Here is a 25,585-nt window from a genome sequence, read left to right as displayed (position 1 = left end):
ATACATCACCAAATTGGACCTACTGAAGGGTTTTTATGCCATTCCGTTAACGGAGGAAGCTAAGGACATGCTGGCGATCATCACACCTGACGGCCTCTTCCAATTCCGAGTGATGCCGTTTGGTTTGAAGATTGCCCCTGCTGCCTTTCAAAGGATGACGAACCAGGTGTTATCAGACCTAGAAAACGTCAGTGTATATCTGGACGATGTGGTGTTAGCCACCGACACTTGGGATGAATATTTAACCGGGTTACAACAAATATTCAGTTGCCTACAGAAAGCTAACTTGACTGTGAACCTGGGCAAATGTGAATTCGTGAAAGCTTCAGTGACCTACTTAGGTCATACTGTCGGACATTGTTGCGTCGCCCCACTGCAGGCCAAGACACTAAGCATCAGCCAGTACCCTGCACCGACCAACCGTCGTGAAGTTCGCCGGTTCCTTGGTATGGCCGGTTATTATCATCGTTTCTGTGCTAAATTTGCGACGGTAGCGGCCCCCATCACATCGCTGCTAAAGAAGGAAACGAAGTTCCAGTGGTCAGAAGAATGCGAGAAGTCATTTAACCGTCTCAAGCAGATGCTCTCCTCTTCTCCCGTGATGGCAGCACCAGACTACCGAATGCCTTTCAAGCTAGCTGTGGATGCCAGTGCCGTGGGAGCTGGAGCTGTGCTGTTCCAGGAAGACGAAAATGGACTGGACCATCCTGTAAGTTTCTTCTCCAAAAAGTTTGACAAACACCAGGTGAACTATTCCACTATAGAGAAGGAAGCTTTGGCCATGGTACAAGCTCTGAAGCATTTTCAGATCTACGTGAAATCGGCAGTGCATCAAGTGGTGATCTTTACTGATCATAATCCGCTTACTTTCATTCACAGAATGAAAGCCACCAACCACAGAGTTTTGAGATGGAGTCTTCTTCTGCAAGAATACCCAATTACCATTGAACATATCAAGGGCACATCCAATGTAATCGCTGAAGCCCTGTCCCGAAGTTGAACGTTATGATAATGTGTTGACATTCTTGATTTCTGTTTTGTTTTTATATATATTATATTTGTATACCAGGGACTCAGAGACTCAGTGTGATTACTGGTAGTCACCTTATTATTACATGTGTTATAAATGCCCGGATGCGTCGGTTAACGCACTTTTGTTTTAATGTAGTATATTTCCCTATTCCTAGAGTAGAGGAAATATCCTTTTTGAGGTGGGTGTGTGTGACGGTACATGCTCTTAATTTCGTTTCGCCTGTGGCGATATTAATTGTTTTAGATGGCCGTGTGCAGTTCCAAATGCACTTAGCCCAGATGGGCAACTTGTTACGTGATACCTTTGCGCGACGGTCATCGAGCTTTTCTAATACACACCCAGCGCAGGTGTGGAGGCCATGTGGCTAGTAGTTACGTAATATCTCCGGTAGTGCTGTTTATGGCCAGGGGATTGCTCGCGGAATGGCGACAGCCAGTCTGACGATCAGAGGAAAATATGCCGGCGTGGTGGTTGTGGAAAATCCACATGATACGTGAGGTACCGCCTTGTACCCCCAGGCGATATTCGCTGTCTCTGAGAGTTTTGAATAAATAGCTAGGATTTTAGATATATGGGAGAGAAACATTTGGAAGTATCCAGGGGCACGGACGTCGTCCACTGAACGATCTATATTAGTTCAGACGGGACTTTGGTAAATATATATTTTCTGCTCTGTGTATAACCTTGATGTGATTGATATTACTTTAAATATTTTAATACTGTATTATACCAATATTATTTAGACGGTGCTGCCGGTCATCTGACGCAGTAATCTGTAGGCTCACTGTCCTAAATAATTATAAAAAGCTTAAACAGTCATCCTAGAGGACCTAGGTAAACTGTAGGTTATTGTCTTTATTGTGATAGGTACCAGTATTAATTCTGTGTTACAAGGTTATTGAATGAGTAGTTAGGGTTAATTAAAAATTAACCAGTTAGGAATAGAGTTGAAATTCCTTTATTAATTAAGTTCTCCTGGAAGCGTTTCTCCATTATCACACGTGTGTGTGTTAGCGTTTCTCAATTATCACACGTTATTGAATGAGTAGTTAGGGTTAATTAAAAATTAACCAGTTAGGAATAGAGTTGAAATTCCTTTATTAATTAAGTTCTCCTGGAAGCGTTTCTCCATTATCACACGTGTGTGTGTTAGCGTTTCTCAATTATCACACGTTATTGAACGAGTAGTTAGGGTTAATTAAAAATTAACTAGTTAGGAATAGAGTTGAAATTCCTTTATTAATTAAGTTCTCCTGGAAGCGTTTCTCAATTATCACACGTGTGGGTGTTGTGTCACGGTGAAGTGATTAGCATATTGTGTAAACTAGACACCTAGAGATTAACTAATTAAGTGATCAGTTCTGGGTTGTTATTATTGTTGTTATTAATTAACTACTGCGGCAGTACATTTGTCAGCGTAGGTTAATACAGATTCCAAAGTGTATTGTGTTTTTGTTGTGTTTTCTAGTGAACTAAACGTGCTATAATAATATATACTTTATATAAGATCGTATCTCTGATCATACCTAGAGACGAGCCACAGCGGGTATAACTGCCTGTTACAGAGAGATCTAATAGATATACAGTTAGGAGAGATATTTGGACAATCGTGTTTCATTCAGTTACGGGTATTATAGAATCTCCGTGACAGGACCTGAAGACACCGAGCTTAGCGTACCTTTGTGTGTGACATCATATGACGTTAAACACAAGAACTTATGTCTAATAGTTACTCGCACTCATACCATCGACTTGTGTGTAATAGCATATGACGTTAAAACAAGAACTTATGTCTAATAGTTACCCGCACTCATACCATCGACTTGTGTGTGACATCATATGACGTTAAACACAAGAACTTGTGTCTAATAGTTACCCGCACTCATACCATAAGCTTCTACATGAAATCATAAGACATTAAAAACACGAACTTATGTCTAATAGGTACCTGCATTCATATCGTCAGGATGATTAATAAATTTAATGTCTTCTAGCGGTGTCGTTAAACAAAACAAACTGACTCATATCTTCAGCTTCTGTGTGACATCATACGACGTCAGAAGCAAACAATTAAACATAGGAACCTTCACTCAGAGTACAACTTAACATAAAGTCAAAAAGTGTGCCCAGAACAGCGTGCTGGAGCCTTACCATTGAACACAAGCAAGAAAATAAAAGGACAAAATCACGTGTTAATGCCGCTTCGAACTCTCCTCAAATGCTATATAGATCTCTAGGGCGTCAAAACTGATTCAAAACGATGGACTTTCTCATGTCGATGATGATGATGATGATGACGATGATTATGGTGATCATGATAGTGATGGTGGTGGTGGGTTTTGGTGATGATGATGATCATCATCGTGTTAATGATGATAGCATGATCATTATTTGATGCTGCTTCTTTCACAATTATATCCAACAGAAGTTCCAGCAATGTCCTAGCCACAAGTGAAGCCCCTGAGCAGCCTGCTGGTGATATATTAGCGGGCTGTCGAGGAAACACTACTGCCACACGGGATACTCTCAAGGCTTCCTTTTTATCCACTTTTTACACAGAGAACATTTACTACGGCTTTTGATACTCCAGATGATGAAATGTGCAAAAACAACAAAACAATAAAGAAACAAAAAACCACACCCTTTCAAAACAAACAAACAAACAAACAAAATCGCAAAAACAAGAAGAAGAAGAAAACAGAAGAAAAACCCCCACAATAAACAAAACCCAACAATGGATCCGTGCCTACTGAGGACTGTTTCAGAAATAAGTTCAAAGTTTTGGTTTATGAGTTAATGATTTTTCCATTATCTGCCATGTGCCAGCTATAAAATTATAATTTAAATAGCCTGATACCATTTCCATTAAAAGCAACATACTCCCGGAGAGCCACCTACCATAAAACAATAACTGGCGCGCATCTCCGTAACAGCACTGAGGGGCATCGACCCTCCACTATTTCTCACTCTGACCTATACTTGCAGAATGTTCTGAGCATGCAGCACGCCAAATGTGAAGCATAGACAAAACATTCTGAGCTTAACATAATACGCCGACAACCTTCTGATCTTAGTAACCTTAAAACGCACGGGGATGAACTCGGTAAAGCTAAAGGCGCCATATTATAGCTGTGAAGAATCCATCAAAATAGTCGTGCTAATTGGATATAGAATTAAAATAGTTGGGTTTTTGCCTTCTGTTTAGTAATCAGATATCACCTGACATATTTAGGTTAACCTCGCACACAAAATTACTAATAAAAACTGTTACACACTACATATGATACTACCAGTTCGTATATAAGGGATGAACGTGCGCAATGTAAAAATTACTTTCTATTTTCTTCTATATTATTAAATAGTCCGAGGGATGGGGAGGGGGGGGGGGGGGTCCAATTTATTTTTGGACTCCAAATAATATAAATATTCGGCCGAGCAGCCAATTCAATTCTTGTTAACTTTAAGAAAGAAACAAAAATTCTATCACCTTCTTCACTAATAGCTAATCCAAATTCTGCCCATTTCCACCCCCTACCCCTACTTCTGTCACGGACCCAGTCACAGGCGAAGTCAAAAATTATGCCTGGGTGTCACGTGCCTGGACCTTAATTGGATACAGACACGTTAATATGATCTCCTATGCTATTACGCTTATCACACGCACACACAGACACACGAACGACAGATTCAGCTACGATAGGTGCAATTCACTTAGAAATGTAATTTCACAGCCATCCAACAATTGTTTCTCGAATTAAACGAGAATGTATGTTCATATATGCATTATTACCAAACATCTATATAAGGTTCCAATGGTTTCCCACGCATTTTTACATTGATTGCAACTATTAATTATTATGAGTAGAAATACATGCCTGGTGAAGAACATTTTTCACGCCATCTTATTTTTCTCGAACGTCTCCATCGTTTTTATCTGAATACGAGGATGTGCTCCAGTACTGGAGTGGAAGGGCAGTTATGCCCGCCTCCTCAGACATCCTGTCTGGTATGCTTATTTTAACACCCCACTGTTTTTGAGTCTCTTCTGTCCTTATCTACATGTTAATATTGGAAATGGCGGGGCCTTTTTAGCGCTATGATACACATAAATTTACTAATTAATAGATCTGGCACGTCTCAAGTGTGCTAGCAGACTGAAACCAGCCGAGAGCACGTTTGACGACATTAATGGCTACTGGTAATTATATGATAATTAATTTCAAGATCCATAAAAAAATTTATCTTGCAAACGTGACGAGCTCAGAAACATAAAACAAAAATGCAGTATATTATACTTTAAACACGATCTGTCTTTGTCAGTGACTGCAGCTTCAGAACTCGTGGTTAAAGTTTGTTTTGTTTAACGACACCACTGAAGCGCATTGATTTATTAATCATCGGCTACTGGATATCAAACATTCTGACATAGTCGTAGAGAGAAAACCCGCTACAGTTTTTCACAAGTAGCAAAATATTTTTTATATGCACTTTCCCATATACAGGACAGTACATACCAGTCGGAGAGCATTGGTTGGGAGGGGAAAAAACCTATAAAAATGGGTCAAGTGAGGTGATTCGATGCACGAACTTCAGCCACGCCCCTTCCTCCCCTTCCCTCCCAATACGAAGTAAATCGCCTAGCAGGCCAAAATCAGGTTTGGCTTATCAGGTTAGGCACACATACTCACAAACGACAAAACGCCAAAACTCTATGCAATAGTATTTGATAAATTCCATCTGCTTATGAACATCTGTCTACACATGTATATGCGATAACGTGCGAAAGACTTTAAATCCAATCTTATGGAAGGAAGGAAATGTTTTATTTAACGACGCACTCAGCACATTTTATTTTCGGTTATGTGGCGTCGGACATATGGTCAAGGACTACACACATATTGAGGGAGGAAACCCGCTGTCGCCACTTAAAGGACTACTCTTTTCGATTGGCAGCAAGGGATCTTTTATATGCATTATCCCTTAGACGGGATAGTACATACCATTGCCTTTAATGTACCAGTCGTGGTGTACTGGCTGGAGTGACCGGCCTCGGTGACGTCGTGGTAGGCCATCGGTCTACAGGCTGGTAGGTACTGGGTTCGGATCCCAGTCGAGGCATGGGATTTTTAATCCAGATACCGACTCCAAACCCTGAGTGAGTGCTCCGCAAGGCTCAATGGGTAGGTGTAAACCACTTGCACCTACCAGTGATCCATAACTGGTTCAACAAAGGCCATGGTTTGTGCTATCCTGCCTGTGGGAAACGCAAATAAAAGATCCCTTGCTGCTAATCGGAAGAGTAGCCCATGTAGTGGCGACAGCGGGTTTCCTCTCAAAATCTGTGTGGTCCTTAACCATATGTCTGATGCCATATAACCGTAAATAAAATGTGTTGAGTGCGTCGTTAAATAAAACATTTCTTTCTTTCTTTGGTTGGAGTGAGAAATAGTCCAATGGACCCACCGACGGGGACCGATCCCAAACCGACCGCGCATCAAGCAAGCGCTTTACCACTGGGCTACATCTCCCCCCCCCCCCCCCCCCAGTCTTGTGGAGGGCATAAAGAAAATGGGTTATTATTAGGGTTAGGGTTACGAAAATCATACAGTAATAATAAGAGTTATTAATTTTGTCAGTTTAAAAAAAAATGAAATCTGCTAAAATATTTGGGTATGGCGCCATACCCGTTTTATCCTCTGGCAGAAACCCTGACAGGTACCGGGCAGGAGTAGGGAGGCGCAGAAGGTGGAGGAGGTCGGAAGGAATTTGCCCTAATTTGTTTTAAGATTTCTCGATTTCTGCATAAGCACTATATTTAGCAAAGAATAACGCAAGAATCTTCTGTAAAAAATATGTTTTTGCCCTGACCCCCCCCCTCCCCACCCCCCAACTTGCTAGTACTGGTCGTGAGGGCGGGGTAGCATCTACCTTCCTTGTTTCATACTACATGTATTTTATCTGTAAATGACACCCGTCTCTAATGACCATGAGAATTTATGCATTGCCGCTTCCAAGGTAAAAGGCGAATCAATACATAACTTCCCCTTTCCAGTTGCACGCATTTTCCAACACCTAAAACAAACAAACAAACTGAAGACAAAGAAGAAGAACAAGAAGGAGGAGGAGGAGTGGAAGGGAGAGAGAAGGAAGAAAGAAAGAAAGAAAGTTTGCTTTGTTTAACGAAACCACTAGAGCACATTGAATTTGATTTATTAATCATCGGCTATTGGATGTCGAACATTTTGTAATGTTGACATAGTCTTGGAGAAAAAACCCGCTACATATTTCTACTAGTAGCAAGGGATCTTTTATATGCACTATCCCACAGACAGGATAGCAGATACCACAGCCTTTAATATACCAGTTGTGGTGCACTGGCTGGAACGAGAAATAGCCCAATGGACTCACCGATGGGGATATCGATCCTTAAGAAAGAAAGAAGAAAAAAAAGGAGAGAACATTTTTTTTTTTAAAGAAAGATAGAAAAAGGAAAAAAATAAATACAAGTAAAAAATTGTCTGTAATATGATTTGGAAAATATATTTACGTGTTGGAAAATGGCATACGGCACTTTTCTGTTGATCAACTCCATGTCGCCACTAATAATTATTAAATTGGCTTGCATCATAAATAATTTGACAACAAAGGACTTTAACACGAATTAAACAACAAAACTGAACAAGAACGATGGTCTACAACACGGTGAGACACCAATGTTTTACTTGAAACGCACATCATAGATTAATTCACTAAGAATATTTAAAGCCAAAGAATGCTTAAACCTTAATGGTGCCTCATCTAATGTTGACCACCTAGAGTTGTCTCTCCTAAACAATGATCAACCAAAAGAGGTCGTTAAATTTGCCAGTCATGAGTAATCATTTCTCCAAAATATTAAAATAGTATTTTCTCACCTAAACGTTCGAGACCCAATAAATTAGTTTGAAAAAACATAATTATAATTTTAATGCAGCAATAAAAAGATTGATTTTATCGAATAGTTAGAGATATATTTAAATTTGAATCAGTATTGTATTCAACGAAATGATCCCTGTTAATGAAAACTTTGTAAACTTTGAGGAAGTGTTTACGTGTTACGGATGTCTACAAGAACACTGTTTATTCGGATACAAACAAAATAAAGATTTATTAGTTTGATGATGCCAAAAAACGGCATGATGTCAACCAGTAACCAGGACTACGTGAATTTGTTGTATTCCGACTCGGAGAGCGACCCCCCGGATTTAAAATTACCCCCTCTCAAGGGCAAAAAACCGAGAAAGTGAGTAAATATTTAAAATAATACTAATAATTTGACCCGAATTTATTTTTATTTGTGATAGTCTGCAGATTAAATATTTTCTTTAAATAAATATAAGTGTTCACAGTTCTGTTATAAATACTTCTAAAATAGAAAACAGGACATGTCAAACAACCTGGTTAGGGGGCACTAATGGGGTAGAGTTCAAAGATGTGTACATGTATACATTGTAATCTTCAATACTTTTGCTTCTAAGGAATATTATTATTGCCAGGTACAACCCTTCTTTCTTAAGTATGATACCTAATGCGCTTATTTAATCCCCTTCGTGCGGAGAAGCCCTTAAGGCTGTAACCAGAGATCGCCACCGCTGCCAGTCTTTTGCAGTTTATTTTTATTATGAAAAATGAGGATCCAGCCCGCATATAGATGTTATTTGCAAGCTGGTTTTCCAATTCATTGACAAAAAAAAAAAAAAAAAAAAAAACCTGAAAAGGTCCTTGTGATACTCAATAGTATCCAAGTGGCAACAAAGTATGGGTGAACCAGTTTCGGTGAGCATAAGCATTCAAGTCTAAAGCATAATATATCAATATTTATAAACAGACAGTTGTTATTCAAATACCTACATTTTTATTAGTATTTCTACGCTTCACATGAACACTAAACTGGCCGCTAAGTAGTTACGTTTATCGCACGTGCGTCAAAAACAGTAGCATCCATCGACAGTAAATATTGTTAACTACGTAACCTGTTTCGGTGAGTGATACGTTTAGTGGTATAGCTTACAGCGAAAACTTTCCAACACAAAATGTTTCAGTGTTTTAGCAAAACATTTATGTTGTTCAACAAAACATGCACTTAAAATAATTTATTAAAAATATTTTAAAAATATTTTAAGGCAAATTACAAAATGGAGTCCTCGAGAACCAATGTTTACAGACATTTTAGGAACATGAATATAACAATTATGATGTCTTGCAATTGTGTTAAACTTATAAGTTGAGCAAATGGTTATAATGGTAAAATTGTTTGGTTAAAAAAAATCTAAGCTCCATTCTGAGTTTTAATAAATATATAAACAGATATCCAGAAAGATATTTATATGTTAAAACATATAAGGGCCATATATTTTTGGCAAGTATCTGCATATTTTCGAGTCTTATCAGTAGACGCCGTGACAATCATGTGACTTCAATAACCAGATACCAGTGCAGCTGAGAACAGACAGAAATAGTTTTTAAATTAATCTTTCTTTAAAAGTAGTCTTTGAAAATCATAGAAAAAAAGTATTAACAAATGTGTCGTGTTTATTGTGGATAAAGTTCAATCTTGCTTTCTTTGCTCGTTTTAACTTTATTTTTACGAACATTTCTGTGAATATGACAGACATTTGTTTACTTTCCCCATGCAAAAGTCAAATTCGTCAAAGCTATTCAAATGTACGGACGATATAACTTGTAAAATTGTAATCTCTTGCGGGGCTGAACAAAACACTTTAACTTTCTCACCCCTTCTTGGATGGAACCCAATACAATTATCCTGAACCTGCTATATGCTGAATTGTAATTGGAAATAGCAGATCATATGCACGGTTAGGCAGGTAATTTTAATGTTGAAAATAAAGTTCTACACTCACTATCCGTAAGAGTAACGGTGTGGTTGGGAAACCTCTCTAGTATATGGTATTTACGGTTATCTCGCCAGTGGCGAGGTTGCACGGGCATCATCGACCGGTGTGAGGTCGCTAAACTCCTTGTGCAAAAGGTGAAGTTTCAAACATGAAAACTGCCGAGAAAGTTTACACGGAACTCCCACCATCGTGCTCCAATTAAAACATTTTGAGTAATACAAAACCAAGGTTTGGTATCCCACATGAATGCAATTTTCATTTATAATTCATATTTAAAGATAAAAGGTCCTATAAATCCGCGATAATAGGCCTTTAATATTAGTGCCACCAACGAGAAATAGTACAATATTGCAGTGCTGTCTACTTGTAGATGGGTTATTTTCACCAAAAGGGACAAATAACGGTAAAGAATGTTTTTAAAATATAAAATGTTTTTTTCATGCCTTTAATAGTAAAATCTAAAGCAGATATGTCCAGTGGTGCATAATTTGCAGTTTAAAAGTAAACACTTAGTAGTTTAGGGAGTTTTGCAATTCCATAACGATAACATGTGCATTTGTAAACAATAACGGAGTGGACATTTTTGGTATATAATTTTAGCCACAAGCTTTTCTAATTAATCTACATGGCCAAATATCATATCCAGAGCATTTAGCGATGATGCTTTTTATGTGCATCCCTGTTTATTTACATTGTATGCTGTTTTGTGGAAAATATTGCAGCTGCAATGTCGTTACCGTTATTTGCCCCTTTTTGTGAAAATAGCCCAGCTATAAATTTAGCTAGTCTCATTAACGACAAACTTGCCGAAATAAATGTCAGGATTTACCGACACTGCGTCAAATTCGGTGTCGTGTATCGTTAACTTAAAAAAAGTTTGTTTTGTTTAACGACGCCACTAGAGTAAAGTGATGCATTAAACATTAGCTGTTGGAAGTCAAACATTTGGCTAGCGCTTTACCACTGGACTATTACTGCGTACCGCCCGAAGCTTGTGATTCGTAGTATCGGCAGTTCTGGGTGTCTTAAACGTAACCAAAACTGAACACACGTTAGATAAATAAATAAAAATTAATAAAAGAAAAATGTTTATAGATACACGGCTTCTTAACGGACCGTGGTGGCCTTTGAATTGTATTCATTATTTGTGTATGATATTACATATCGTACTATTTTCGAACTGATAAATTAGAAGGTACAGTACTACTCAATCTAATTAAAATTAGCTCCACTATTACATGTGGATCTAAAGACAGCCAGTTGGAGCTCATGTCCACCAATCAAAACCTTACTTGCAGAATCCTGCCAGTGATTTAAAAATAATTTGAAAACATTCCGAATTATCCTGAGGATATACATGTTTCGTGTGAATTACGAATGCCTTAAAACATGTTTTATTTTATAAAATAAATAATTTGTAATGTAAAACTGAAGACTGATTTAGTTTTTTTAAATTTTATAAATAAATAAATAATTTTTAATGTAAAATTGAAGACTGATAACCCACCCCGTACGTATTGGTATGGTTCTCTGTACTGCGGCCACTAAAATAGACTCGCCCCATATTTTTAGAATTTGTATGCTCCCAAATAACGTTATAAAAGGCAACAAGGCAACAATCCTGCCAGTGATTTAAAACTAACAACACTGCGTAGTCCCCAATGTCCAGGTAACATTTCGTCTGTAAATAATAATTTAAATATTGACCAATCACACTTCGCCTTTTATAACGTTATTTGGGAGCATACAAATTCTAAAAATATCGGGCGAGTCTATTTTAGTGGCCGCAGTACAGCGAACCATACCAATACGTACGGGGTGGGTTATCAGTCTTCAATTTTACATTACAAATTATTTATTTATTTATAAAATTTAAAAAAACTAAATCAGTCTTCAGTTTTACATTACAAATTATTTATTTTATAAAATAAAACATGTTTTAAGGCATTCGTAATTCACACGAAACATGTATATCCTCAGGATAATTCGGAATGTTTTCAAATTATTTTTAAATCACTGGCAGGATTCTGCAAGTAAGGTTTTGATTGGTGGACATGAGCTCCAACTGGCTGTCTTTAGATCCACATGTAATAGTGGAGCTAATTTTAACTAGATTGGGTTTCGACCTCCAATACCATCCCCCTGCACATGCACATGCACCCGATTCCTCTCTAAGATTATATGTCAAAATTACCAAATGTTAGACGTCCAACAGCAGATGGAAGGAAGGGTAGGATATGTTTTATTTAACGACACACTCAACACTTTTATTTACGGTTGTATGGGGTCGGATGATTATTAAATCAATATGCTTTATCTTTGATGTCGTTAAACACCCCACCCCCCACCCCCAACTTTACCCTTTCCAAACGAAATAATATTTATTTGAATTTGTCGATTTTAACACGTAAAATTAAGAAGTGAAAATGTTCATTGTCTACTTTAGTATATTTCATGTCAGCGTAATTTTGGATACAGCAGACATAAATGTACGAGACCTCTGACTGGTGGGGGAGTGGGGGCAAATACTCTAATTCTGGCAAAAAAAACGAGAGAACAATGAGCTGGCCTGAACACTTACCACCATGTATTTCCATCATTTCACTCCCGCTGTCCTCGGCACACACCTCAGCCATCTGGGCTGTCTGTCCAAGACAGTTAGTTGGTTAGTGGTTAGTGAAAGAGAAGAGGGTGTAGTGGCCCATAAAAACTCGCTCTGGGTTGGAGCCGGTACCGGGTTGCGAACCCTGTACCTACCAGCCTGTAGTCCGATGGCTTAACCACTGCGCCACCGAGGCCGGTTCACCTTGTTCAAGTATCACGACATGCATTTGAGGTCATTTCTATCGTTGATGCATTCAGAAGAAGGCCTACGTTATACATACTCAATCTACACGTCAACACATCCACCCTCCTCCTCCTCCCCGGATTTGATAATCACCTAAGTATAAAGATGACCTAATTGGGACAGTTTAACCAACAGAACCCTTACCTGTGTAGATATAGTTTGCAGATCACCCGTGTGTGTGTGTGTGTGTGTGTGTGTGTGTGTGTGTGTGTGGGATGCCGGTGGTTAGGTTTCTTTAGGGCCATAGGGCGTAGGCGGTTTGGCCTTAGGTTTTGTGAAAGATCCGGCCTCCCTTCTCGCCCCCCCCCCCCCCCCCCTCAGGTCACACCAATGCCCGAAATACGATTGGTAATCCTTTTTAACTAATATTAAATTTAATATAACTTTTCTGTGGGCCGGGCTTACCCCCTACCCTTCCTCCTTACCTCTGTGGACTAAATAATTTTATAGATAATTTATATATTCCTTTAGACTTCCCCATCTAAAATTGCGTCAAATTAAATTTTTATTATAAGTGTAGACTAGGAATATCTGCTTTTTAGGGGAGCAGTCAAAATTATTAATGGTGACGTAGTGTTATTTAATAGTTTGGCCTTAATTTAAAAAAAATTAAATTTCTACAGTAGTTAGGTTTTTCCTGCCCCAAGTCATACCACCGATCATATCGGAGGCCGGACTCGGGGTAGGCGTGTTCGAAACCATAAAGGTATATGAGCACGTTAAAAACATATCTAAGTCTAAGATCACCCATGTCCAGTTTAATGCGCTTTATTATAAATGTAATAGAAGAGCAACATAGTAAAACGACATGCGTATTACAAATTGCAGTCGTGGTGTTTGCGCGCGCAAAGTGTTTGCGCACAAACGCACATTCACACATGGACGTAAACATGCGCGCGCGTGTGTGTGTGTGTGTGTGTGTGTGTGTGTGTGTGTGTGTGTGTGTGTTCACGCGTGCACGTTTGTGCACCCTGCTATATTAAAGCCGCACACCCTAGTTCCATCCAGCGAAAATAAATTATAATTTGGTTAATCTACAAACCTGTAACACACTTAGATCACGTTTTTATCAAATGGAGTGAAAAAGCAGGTTTTATATCGATAAATACCATAGGAATCCCCATGTCCCAATTGCTTTGAAATAATTTTGAAAGTTAGTATTTTGATGTCACCGGTAGATGTCGCTCGAAGCACAACAATGCCTACGTCACGACAAATTTCACAGACTTGGGGTGCGTTTCTTTCATCTCTCCTGGACATGTTCCAACTGTTCTGTCCTGGTTGTATCCCCTCTCCAGATATCGTAAGACATAGCAAAATTATTGGTTTTAAGGGTTTGTGACGTTTTGTATTGTCTGAAAAAACACACCAAAGACTTACTTGTCTGAACTTTATTCTTACTGAAAATGTTCACGAACTGTGAAGAAAAATCTCACAAATGAACAACAAAACGGATGTTGATTGCGCGAACCGTGCACGAGAAAACAAACCGAACCAAAATGATAACGGTCACGTGGTATACCAACGTCTGTGACATTGAAATGGAAATATCCCGTCTAAAAATAGATTAGACCTTGTCTGCTCAACGGTTTTTTCTCAAACGTGCGTCCGTTTTTAAGAAATAAGAAAAATGTATTTTGTGGTATTACAAACACCAGGATTACCAGGATTACCAAAAAACACTTCAGGTGAATGGAAATGTATATTCTAAATAATAAACGGTAAGTAAATTGCAATTTTATTTGTGAAAAAATGGGTTTAATAGCGAAAAACAACGCCGTAATGGTTAACAACTAGCCGTAACTAGGGTGTGTCCCTTTAATTGGTCATGTCAAAATTTCTTAAAATTTCTTTGTACAACAGATGTTATAAATTGAATTCTCTTATTTTCCTCTGTTTTTATTATTATTATTTGGTGTTTTTTTTGCCCCCACAGGTCACGATTTCGTTTAGCTAAACACTTGGTTAACATTGATTACAATAGTTTATGCTATTGATGTTACAAGCTGGAAAGGTTGCATCACGTATTATCATAGTTGGGTTTTAATTCAATCGTATCGAATTCTCAGACGTCAGTCACCTTTCGTATTGTCTTATAATAAAGTGACGCTGAGCAAAGAAAAGCGCTTTGCATGAATGGAAATACATTTAATCCGGCTCTAGACTTAGTTGACGTCATAAAGCTAACATTTCAATTAATTTAATTGAAATGCTAGTAATCTAATATGGCCAGTTTGAAGCTGTGCTAGGTGCACCTTCGATTTCTCTCACAGCGACGATCGTCCTGCTTCGATTTCGTTTTATAAGTTCACATTGGCAAAGCCAACGGCGAATATAATACTAGGCTCCTACTATCAACTGCCAGCACAACGTTGACCAACTTTCTGCAGACACGCCTTCTACGACTACTCGGTTGCTAGTCTGAGCGCTCATACAACGCGATTCTCGTCCTAGTAGTTGTTATCTGAACGTACCTGTCGTAAGTCGGGAATTAGGGAAATTACAACGCAACCGTCGAGTTGGCCAACTTCGTTGTAACAGTTGACAGTCTGATCCTAGCATTAGGTTAACTGTGGTGTCCATCCTTTTGGGGATGGGTGTTTTGTGGTGTATGTGTGTGTGTCTGTGTGTGTGTGTGTGGGGGGGGGGGGGTATTATTTTTGGGTGTGTGTGTGAGAGAATCGCGGGCATTCATTTCGGTGAACCGATCAAAGTAAAAATTAACATTTTAACATTACAGAACATGAATATAGGCCAAAACGAATAATAGGTGTGGTTCCGATTACATAAACCACAACATTTGGGCTAGGTAGATAGGCAGGAAAAAAATCCGTCTTTAAATGAAAAAGCTTTTATATCTATAGGTCTAGTTTGACATACAATAATAAAATAAAGTTTAAACAAATTAACATTACAATACACACAAAGAAAAGCAAGTATCCATGTGTGTACCCAAATTATGTTCAATGTTTTCAACTAAGAACTTACATTCTACAGAGTATTCGGCTTCGGTCCGAAACTTTCATGGGTTTATTTTGGGGTACAGTTGGCAAAGATATTAATGATATAGAGTATGCTTTCATTTTAAGGTCCAAAGTGTAATATATTATTTTTTGTTTTACAAAAGTATGAAATGCACTACATTCTCAAATGAATATTTTGCTAAAGGTTTTAGTTGTTGTTTTTTAATCCGCTTGTTGGTGATATCAATTTGGACTCGGTCGGTCGGCAATTTTGTTTTTCTTTAAAAACGTTAGGGTCGCACGGTCTAGTGACGGTGGGGTAATCTCAGCCACAACTATTATTTTGTTTAATCTAACGTTATTTGAAAGTGATCCCCAAATGTAGTATGTTGGTGTTTTGATTTTTTGTTGAAAATTCCTATCTTCCTCAAGTGAAAAAAGATCACTATCCGATAATTGTAGTTTCGTTTTTATAAAGCCGGTGTAAATATTATATAGCACAAGACGTTGTTTAAATGTTTAAAAGTCGGTGATATCCCTTTTGAATCTTTCCTTAGGAATTGCACAGTAATTAGATGCGAGTAAGTAAAAATCATCGATCAGTTCTGACCAATTAGATCTGCGATTAAAGACAAAATATGAAGGGAAAAAAAGTTTGTTTATATTACGACGCCACTAAAGCACATTGATTTTTTTATCTTATCATCGGCTATTGGACGTCAGATATATGGTAATTCTGACACTGTTTTTAGAGGAAACCCGCTGTCGCCACATAGGCTACTCTTTTACGACAGGCAGCAAAGGATATTTTATTTGCGCTTCTAACAGGCAGGATAGCACAAACCATGGCCTTTGGTGAACCAGTTATGGATCACTGGTCGGTGCAAGTGGTTTACACCTACCCATTGAGCCTTGCGGAGCACTCACTCAGGGTTTGGAGTCGGTATCTGGATTAAAAATCCCATGCATCCGAACCCAGTACCTACCAGCCTGTAGACCTGTATGAAAATATTAAAATACTAATCATTATTGCCAATAAAATAGTGACTCGATTTTATATACAAGGAACGTTTTGTAATTGCGACTGTTGGTCTAAACTTTATTCAGAGAACCATTTGCATGCACTTTGCCAAACAAGATAGCACATGCTACGACGTTAGACTTAACTGCCGTGGAGCATTGGTTAAAAATGAGACCACCGAGGGGAATTGAATGATTGAATGAATGGATGGATGTTTAACGATATCTCAGCACAAAGAGGGGAATTGATGTCACGAATCACTACACACCCAGGGGAGCATTCGACCTCTTCGACAAGGTCTAGTGAATATGAAAGGGTATTAACAGTGAACGCATACGCAGCCACGTAGATCATACAGCTTACTTTTGTGCTGACGTCTGACACTCTCTGGCATATTTGTGTATGGTTCGTAAAAAATATATAACAAGATATCAACTGCCTCCACTTGGCCGTTGTTATTCCTATATAAAACGGATATTGTTATGCACTTTTTCAACAAACATGATAACACATTCCAAGGATTTTGATATACTAGTCGCATAAGCGTACGAGACAGGGTCAAATCCTCAAATTGGAGCAAAAAAAAAGAAGTAGATTTTCGGGCAAAATGAGCTTGCCTTTTCACCATGTATTTCCATCATTCTATCCACACTATTAGTTTTGATCCATGTCAAAATGTGTAGTGAATCCTTTGATACCCGATATATTTGTTTGGCAGTAATGCTAATATGAATAAATGTTGTTATCCAGATTCGGACATTTTCGTTTAATTCGGGCAAAAATCAGCCTTTACAAAAATGAGATCCCATATGTCTATGATCAGTCGTGGAGAATTCGTTGGAAAGGGACATAATTCAAATGGCCAACCGAAGAAATCGACCCGACGCTTTTTGACGAGCACTAAAACACTAATATCAAGTTGCCTAGAAAAAGCCAGCTCTGTTTATATTTTGACATAGCTGTGAATGCATGTACAAAGTGGGCTGCCATAATTCCTGGTGTACAAATACTAAACAAAAAGTCTGTTTGTCTAACGACTCTGCGCGTGCTGTAACCTCACCGTGGTGTAGGGGTGTAACATTCTCTTTGAGAATGGCCAATACAGCACAATCCCCTTGTTTTCTTCCAATCTAATTAAAATTAGCTCCACTATTACATGTGGATCTAACAGCAGCCAGTTGGAGCTCATGTCCACCAATCAAAATCTTACTTGCAGAATCATGCCAGTGATTTAAAAATAATTTGAAAACATTCCGAATTATCCTGAGGGTATACATGTTTCGTGTGAATTACGAATGCCTTCCTATTTCAGAAATGATATTTTATAAAGTGTTAGTAGGACTTTCAAAGTTTAGTTTGTATACTAGTAACACATTAATCATGTATATATTTTTTAAATAAAATATACTAAAGTAGACTGAACGTTTTCACTTCTTAATTTTACGTGTTAAAATCGACAAATTCAAATAAATATTATTTCGTTTGGAAAGGGTAAAGTTGGGGGTGGGGGGTGGGGTGTTTAACGACATCAAAGATAAAGTATATTGATTTAATAATCATCCGACCCCATACAACCGTAAATAAAATGTGTTGAGTGTGTCGTTAAATAAAACATATCCTACCCTTCCTTCCATCTGCTGTTGGATGTCTAACATTTGGTAATTTTGACATATAATCTTAGAGAGGAATCGGGTGCATGTGCAGGGGGATGGTATTGGAGGTCGAAACCCAATCTAGTTAAAATTAGCTCCACTATTACATGTGGATCTAACACCAGCCAGTTGGAGCTCATGTCCACCAATCCAAACCTTACTTGCAGAATCCTGCCAGTGATTTAAAAATAATTTGAAAACATTCCGAATTATCCTGAGGGTATACGACATGTTTCGTGTGAATTACGAATGCCTTAAAACATGTTTTATTTTATAAAATAAATAATTTGTAATGTAAAACTGAAGACTGATTTAGTTGTGTTTTTTTATAAATAAATAAATAATTTTTAATGTAAAATTGAAGACTGATAACCCACCCCGTACGTATTGGTATGGTTCGCTGTACTGCGGCCACTAAAATAGATTCGCCCGATATTTTTAGAATTTGTATGCTCCCAAATAACGTTATAAAAGGCGAAGTGTGATTGGACAATATTTAAATTATTATTTACAGACGAAATGTTACCTGGACAATGGGGACTACGCAGTGTTGTTAGCAATCCGATTAAAATTAGTTCTACTGGTCTAAACATATCGTATACCCCCAGGATAATTCGGAATGTTTTCAAATTATTTTTAAATCACTGGCAGGATTCTGCAAGTAATGTTTTGATTGGTGGACATGAGCTCCATCTGGCTGGTGTTAGATCCACATGTAATAGTGGAGCTAATTTTAATTAGATTGGTCGAAACCCTTACTTGCCCAAGCTTAAAAAAAATTGAAATGTATTTTTTGGGGGAGCATGGCCCCATATAAACTTCGCTTAACACAGTCTATAACCCCAACCCCGCTGAAATCCCTGTACACGCGCCTTGGAAACCCGCTACATTTTTTTTTAGCAAGGGATTGTTTATATGTACCATCCCACAGACAGGATATTACATACCATGGTCTTTTTGTATACCCGCCGATGGGGATCGATCCTAGACTGACCGCGCACCTTTTTAGGTCTAAGTAATGAATAAAAATAACATATAGTCTTGAAAAATGTTACGTAAATCGAACACAGTACCCTCTTCCTCTACCCCTAGAGCGTTACGTAATTAGTAACACCCCCTTACATGTAACGCGTATGCCAACAGCTAGCCACTGTCAAAATTTCAAGGCAAATCCCCCACTCACCGACTCCTGGAAAGGCGTTGTACCATATCTCTATGGATATAAATATGTTTTGGAGATATGAGACGACCCCTCAATCAAGACAGTTAAATTTGTTCAAAAATTGCGAAATCTCACGTGATCTCTTGTTGGGGAATTCTATACTTGTGATAAGCCAATGAAAACCGAGATCGGTACGAGCCCGTCAAAAGTGTTCCACTTTCAAAATCATGGCTTTGTTTTTGACCTGGTTAAGCCAACGTAGTAAAACCAATGCGGAGTGCGGCGTCATATATGCACCAAACGTAATTGGATTTTCTGTTCTATATGCTTAAATAATAAAAAATATTCCAGGGAATGTAGTTTTAAACATTCATTCATTCCACTAAAGCACATCGATTAATGAATCATCGGTTATTGGATGTCCAACATTTGGTATTCTGACACATAATCATTAGAGGAAACCCGCTACACCTTTTCTAACTCATCAAGGGATCTTTTATATGCACTTTCCCATAGACAGGAAAACACATACCACGGCCTTTGGCCAGTTGTGGTGCACTTGTTGGAACGAGAAAAAAACCCAATCAGTTAATTGGATCCATGGAGGTGGTTCGATCCTATGATACCTCAAGCGAGCACTCAACCGACTAAGCTAAATCCCGCCCTGTACAAACACTAAAACACTAAGGGACCTTTTATTTTGAAGATAACATGACTTTTGATATATAATGCACTAAACAATTTTTTATTTATTAAAGCAGATTTGGGAGTGGCAGTCTTCTGATAGACGGTACAAGAATGATGTAACGTCCTGTAAAGGGTCTTCTGTGGGGTGGCAGTTCTCCGACAGACGATACAAGAATGATGTAACGTCCTGTAAAGGGTCTCCTATGGGTGGCAGTCCTCCGACAGACGATACAAGAATGATGTAACGTCCTGTAAAGGGTTTCCTATGGGTGGCAGTTCTCCGACAGACGGTACACGAATGATTGAACGTCCTGTAAAGGGTCTCCTATGGGTGGCAGTTCTCCGACAGACGGTACAAGAATGATGTAACGTCCTGCAAAGGGTCTCCTATGGGTGGCAGTTTTCCGACAGACAGTACAAGAATGATGTAACGTCCTGTAAAGGGTCTTGTGGGGTGGCAGTCCTCCGACAGACGGTACAAGAATGATATATGTAACGTCTTGTAAAGGGTCTCCTGTGGGGTGATAGTTCTCCTATAGACCAGACAACCGGTTCATAGAAAAATAAGCACATTTTTGCCGAAATACTCTTGCGACTATGTCCTGTGCAGAGATTCGGTTTTGATTACGGAAAACAGTTTTGTCGTTCAAGTTAACAACTACATATTAAGACATTCCCATGGCGAGTGTTACGGTCACCATTGGGGCAGGATATGCTCATCATTGGGGCATGATATCATATGCTCACCATTGGGACAGGATATGCTCACCATTGGGGCAGGGTATGCTCACCACTGGGGCAGGGTATGCTCACCATTGGGACAGGGTATGCTCACCATTGGGGCAGGGTATGCTCACCATTGGGGCAGGATATGCTCACCATTGGGGCAGGGTATGCTCACCACTGGGGCAGGGTATGCTCACCATTGGGACAGGGTATGCTCACCATTGGGGCAGGGTATGCTCACCATTGGGGCAGGATATGCTCACCATTGGGACAGGATATGCTCACCTTTCACGGACAGTTGAGGCATGTTTAGGAAGGCGAGCGATCACGGTCGCTCGCTCGCTAGACTGGTTTTTGCGCTTACATTTAAATGAATGCAATGTGATAGAAGTCGATGGTACCAGTTCATGTTCCCAAGTGCTCTGTCTTCTGAACAGGCTGTTTTTGACAGTGATTCACGAATACATGCCATCACAGCTGTCGAAATATCTTGGATGTGGCAGTCTTCGTAAAGAGGTTTTGACAGATGAGAACATAATATTGTCATGGCATTTTCATAACATTCTTTGCATTGAATTATTTAAAGGTCTTATCATTAAGATTGGAAAGTAGCTCAAAAGTACATATTATGAGACTACTAGTACCCAATTTTGTTTTCATTTATTTTCGTGTTTTTGTCCGTTTAAGACCACACACACACACACACCCTGGTGGAACCATTATCTGACTGGTGTTTGTTTTGTCCCAACCAGTGCTCCGCGATGTCAAAGGCTGTGCCATGTGCTGTTATGTCTGTCGGAAATGCATATTTAAAATAAAAATCCCTTGCTTCTAATCGAAAAATGTAGCAGGTTTCCTGTACGACTGTTTCACAATTACCAAACCTTTTATATCCGATTGCCGATGATTAATACGTCAATGTGCTCAAGTGGTGTCGTTAAACAGAACAAATTTATTTATTTGTTCATTCAAGTTTCAAACACATTCTATATACACAGTCATGCTATCTGTGCAGTCTGTTTAGGACGAGTTAGTGTCGGGGGTGTGGGAGAGAGATAGAGAGAGAGAGAGAGAGAGAGAGAGAGAGAGAGAGAGAGAGAGAGAGAGAGAGAGAGAGAGAGAGAGAGAGAGAGAGAGAGAGAGAGAGAGAGAGGAGGGGGGGGGGAGGGAGGGAGGGAGTTAGGTCTGTATAATGGCCTAACATCGCCCCACTCAATTGTTGCAACTAACTCTGGTTTGTGGATGGATCAGTGGTATCGATACCAAAGGCCCAGGTATAGACTGTCACCAAAAAACCCACCAAACAAACCTTCCACTTTTTGAAGTTGAATAGCGGGATAAACATCACATGTAACATTACACATTGTACTTTACACAGGGACAGTTTATCATAATGTTTATTGATAGTTGAATTTTCACTGATTATACAGAGTTCAATTTTGAAATGAATGAATGAATGAATTAATGAATGAATGTTTAACGACACCCCAGCACGAAAAATACATCGGCTATTGGGTGTCAAACTTTGGTAAATTTCGAAATTTTAAAAAATAATATACGATTGAGAAGCCAGTCGGCATCTACTGTACGACTGTTGACTGACGCAGCACCAGGTGTGGGAACACACTCCTTGTTTCACGGAGGATGTGTCCAAGACTAATGATGTTCCAATGATCGATCTTTAAAAATCAGTTTACCTCTACCGATGTGATGATCGATTATAAAATCCATAATCGATTGTGTGGGGAAATGTTAACAGTAATTGTGTCTCCTGTTTAGATGATGGAAACGATGGAAATATATTGGGGTTTGGTTTATTTTCGTGTGTATATTTATAAAGAAAAAAGTATATTATATAGTTCTTAAAGGTTAAATTAGCCTTTTGTAGCATTTATACCAAACGAACACGACAATAGGTGCATGATCTTATAATTCAAATCCTTCTTATGTCTATAATATTCTGACCGATTGTGTAATCGACAGTTGATCGGTTGGTGCCACCCGATTATAATTGATGATCGATGATGAAATTCCAACCGATTCCCAACACTATCCCAGACAGGGGTATTACTTGTTACACCATTAATGTTCATATTTGTTTATGTTACAGAAAGAAGACTCCTTACAAGGCAATGACTGTGGATGCCAGCCTCTGCTCGTGGATTACATTCTTGAGGATCGTCGCCTTCATGGTTGTCATGGCGACGATGGTCAGCTTGAGTATCGTCTGCTACTCGTTATTTCAGAATATGCAGTCGCTGATCACACGTCTGGAAAAAAGTAAGCTTCTATATTCATTAACTTTTAATAACTGATAATGCAAGCGGTTGAATGAGCTGTTTACCGGAGGAGACCCAAATCAAGTCCTGGACTTTTGAATACCAACGTCGATGTCGTAGTGATACAGCGAAGCCTTTAACCTTACGGCTGGTAGGTGTGGTGCTCGTATCTCGGGGATTCTGCCCACCAGAAAGAGAAGGCGTGAAGATGAAGAATACATTTGGCTTTTGTTTTTACTCTTACACTTCATCCCATTGTCACAAACACCATCATCAGTAGTGGATTTTGATTCACCACAAAGGGCAGTGGTGGTGGTTGTTGAAGGTCAAACTTGGTGCCAGCGAGATAATTGACGTCACAGGATTTCATGGGTTTTTTTCAAATAATGTTTTCAGCATTTTGAGCGATTTCTTTGCCAAAACCCAAAGATCTTATTATTTTAAATATGAACAAAAATATATATTTGATTTTCAGTACTATGTTACAATATTGCATACGTTCGATAATTTTGTTTCAAATAAGGGGTGTGTGTATTGATGGCTATCCTTCATTTTGATCGATTTTTTTATTCACTTGGATGAAAAACAAACCCCCTGAAAAAGTCATTTGTCCGTGAGAACTTCATATGCTGCAATATTCATTCCATTCACTATTTTTAACAGAGGAATGGTGGATAACAACATTAATAATTTAACAATTCTTATACGACCGCCCCTCTTCTCTAGCTAATGCTTTGGTCTATTAATAGTAAATAATTTGCTACGGAATAAAATCTATAGATTCTTGGACAAAGAGGTATTTGTTTCTTGCATTTCATTTACTAAACTGACATTTTTATTTAGCAGTAGCTAGTAGTATTAAAACGTACAAGAAATACAAACAGAAAGAAGGGTGGAATAATTAAGATGGTTTCCCATTCATTTATTAGTTAGTCCATTCATTCATTCATTCAGTATTTTCATTTGTTTATCAATGGATTTATCGTAAATATATCTGGTACCGTATAGGTACCTATATGAGCGGTAAGTGGTGCCTTCTTATGTTTAATATTTGTCCTTAAGACACTATTAGGAAAATGCACACAGTTATATTTGGATGCCAGTTTGTATTGTATTTTGCATAATTTCATAAATTAATAATATATTGGCAAAACATTGACATTCATTAGTTGTTTGGTGGAATTGTCGGGGATTTTTTTTAACTACGCATATTTTCATTGTTTTGAAACGAAATCTTGATGACTACTCATTTCATTATCAAAGACAATAATTATTTCAGTGTCATTGTTAACGTATGATCAAGAGTTTCTTTTGAAAAACCTTTTATAATATCTAACTTGCTTCACTAGTAATGTGAAATCGTGTAATTTGGGGGCCTGCAGAACCTCTGCCTTTCGAAAAAGGAGAAAGGGAGGGATATATATATATATATATATATATATATATATATATATATAAACTCAGGAATTATTAAAGGCGGAGTCAATGCCTACGTGTCTTTATAATAATAATAATAATCATAATCATCATCATCATCAATGACGTACATTTTGAATATTCGTATTAGCTGTGACTTATCTAGACCTATACATTTGGAACGGCGCGGGAGGGGGGGGGGGGGGCGGTGTGGGGGGCACCCACACAGCACAGCATGAGTCGTGTTATTAAGCGAGATGCAAATAGCGTTATCAAAGGTGGTGGTAGGGTAAAGAGCTGCATGCCACCCCGACAACTCCTCCGCCCCCTTTCCTGGCTTCGCCAGAGAGGTTACATCTTCATCATCTGATAAATGTATTGGAAGGCCTGCCTCATTATAAATCGGCTATTGTTTGTTCTTATTAAAATTACAGTCTTTGGTTACCATATTATAATATCATGTACAAATATGAAATACAAGCTCAAATGCACTTTTAAAAAACTCGTGTGTGTTCGCTATGAACGGAGATCGTCAAAAGTATACGCTTGATTCGTCGCCTGTGCCGCCATAGCTCAGCAAAGCACAAATGACAGCCTGTTGTCAGTTTCAGTTAACACGTGTGTTTGCCGATTTCAAATTGTAGGGTTCGTCTCAAAAAATTAAAAGAGAAATCTTGCGCTGTACGAAGAACGTTCTGTTGAGGATACGGGGTACTAGAGTCTTTCGTTAAAACCGGTTTGATCTTGACAACGTATTATCGACAATCGTACCTTCCTATTTCAGAATTAATATGTTGTAAAGTGTTAGTAGAACTTTCAAAGTTTAGTTTGTATACTAGTAACACATTAATCATGTATATATATTTTAAATAAAATTTACTAAAGTAGACAATGAACGTTTTCA

General features: G+C 38.5%; 1 protein-coding gene across 1 annotated transcript in view; it reads left to right on the top strand.

The window, feature by feature from the left end:
• The first annotated feature begins 8,115 nt into the window (after nt 1–8,115).
• The window catches only part of LOC121375261 (EF-hand calcium-binding domain-containing protein 14-like), a 50,388-nt gene continuing 32,918 nt past the window's right edge, over nt 8,116–25,585 (top strand). The window contains exons 1-2 of the mRNA XM_041502632.1: nt 8,116–8,315; nt 23,097–23,266. Coding sequence (XP_041358566.1) covers nt 8,191–8,315; nt 23,097–23,266 — 295 coding nt within the window. The 5' untranslated portion in view covers nt 8,116–8,190. The remainder of the gene's footprint in view (nt 8,316–23,096; nt 23,267–25,585) is intronic.

This window comes from Gigantopelta aegis, chromosome 6, assembly GCF_016097555.1.
Source record: "Gigantopelta aegis isolate Gae_Host chromosome 6, Gae_host_genome, whole genome shotgun sequence".
Classification (NCBI taxonomy): domain Eukaryota; kingdom Metazoa; phylum Mollusca; class Gastropoda; order Neomphalida; family Peltospiridae; genus Gigantopelta; species Gigantopelta aegis.
Note: the sequence above shows the minus strand (reverse complement) of the source record. Positions and strands in the feature narration are given on the sequence as shown.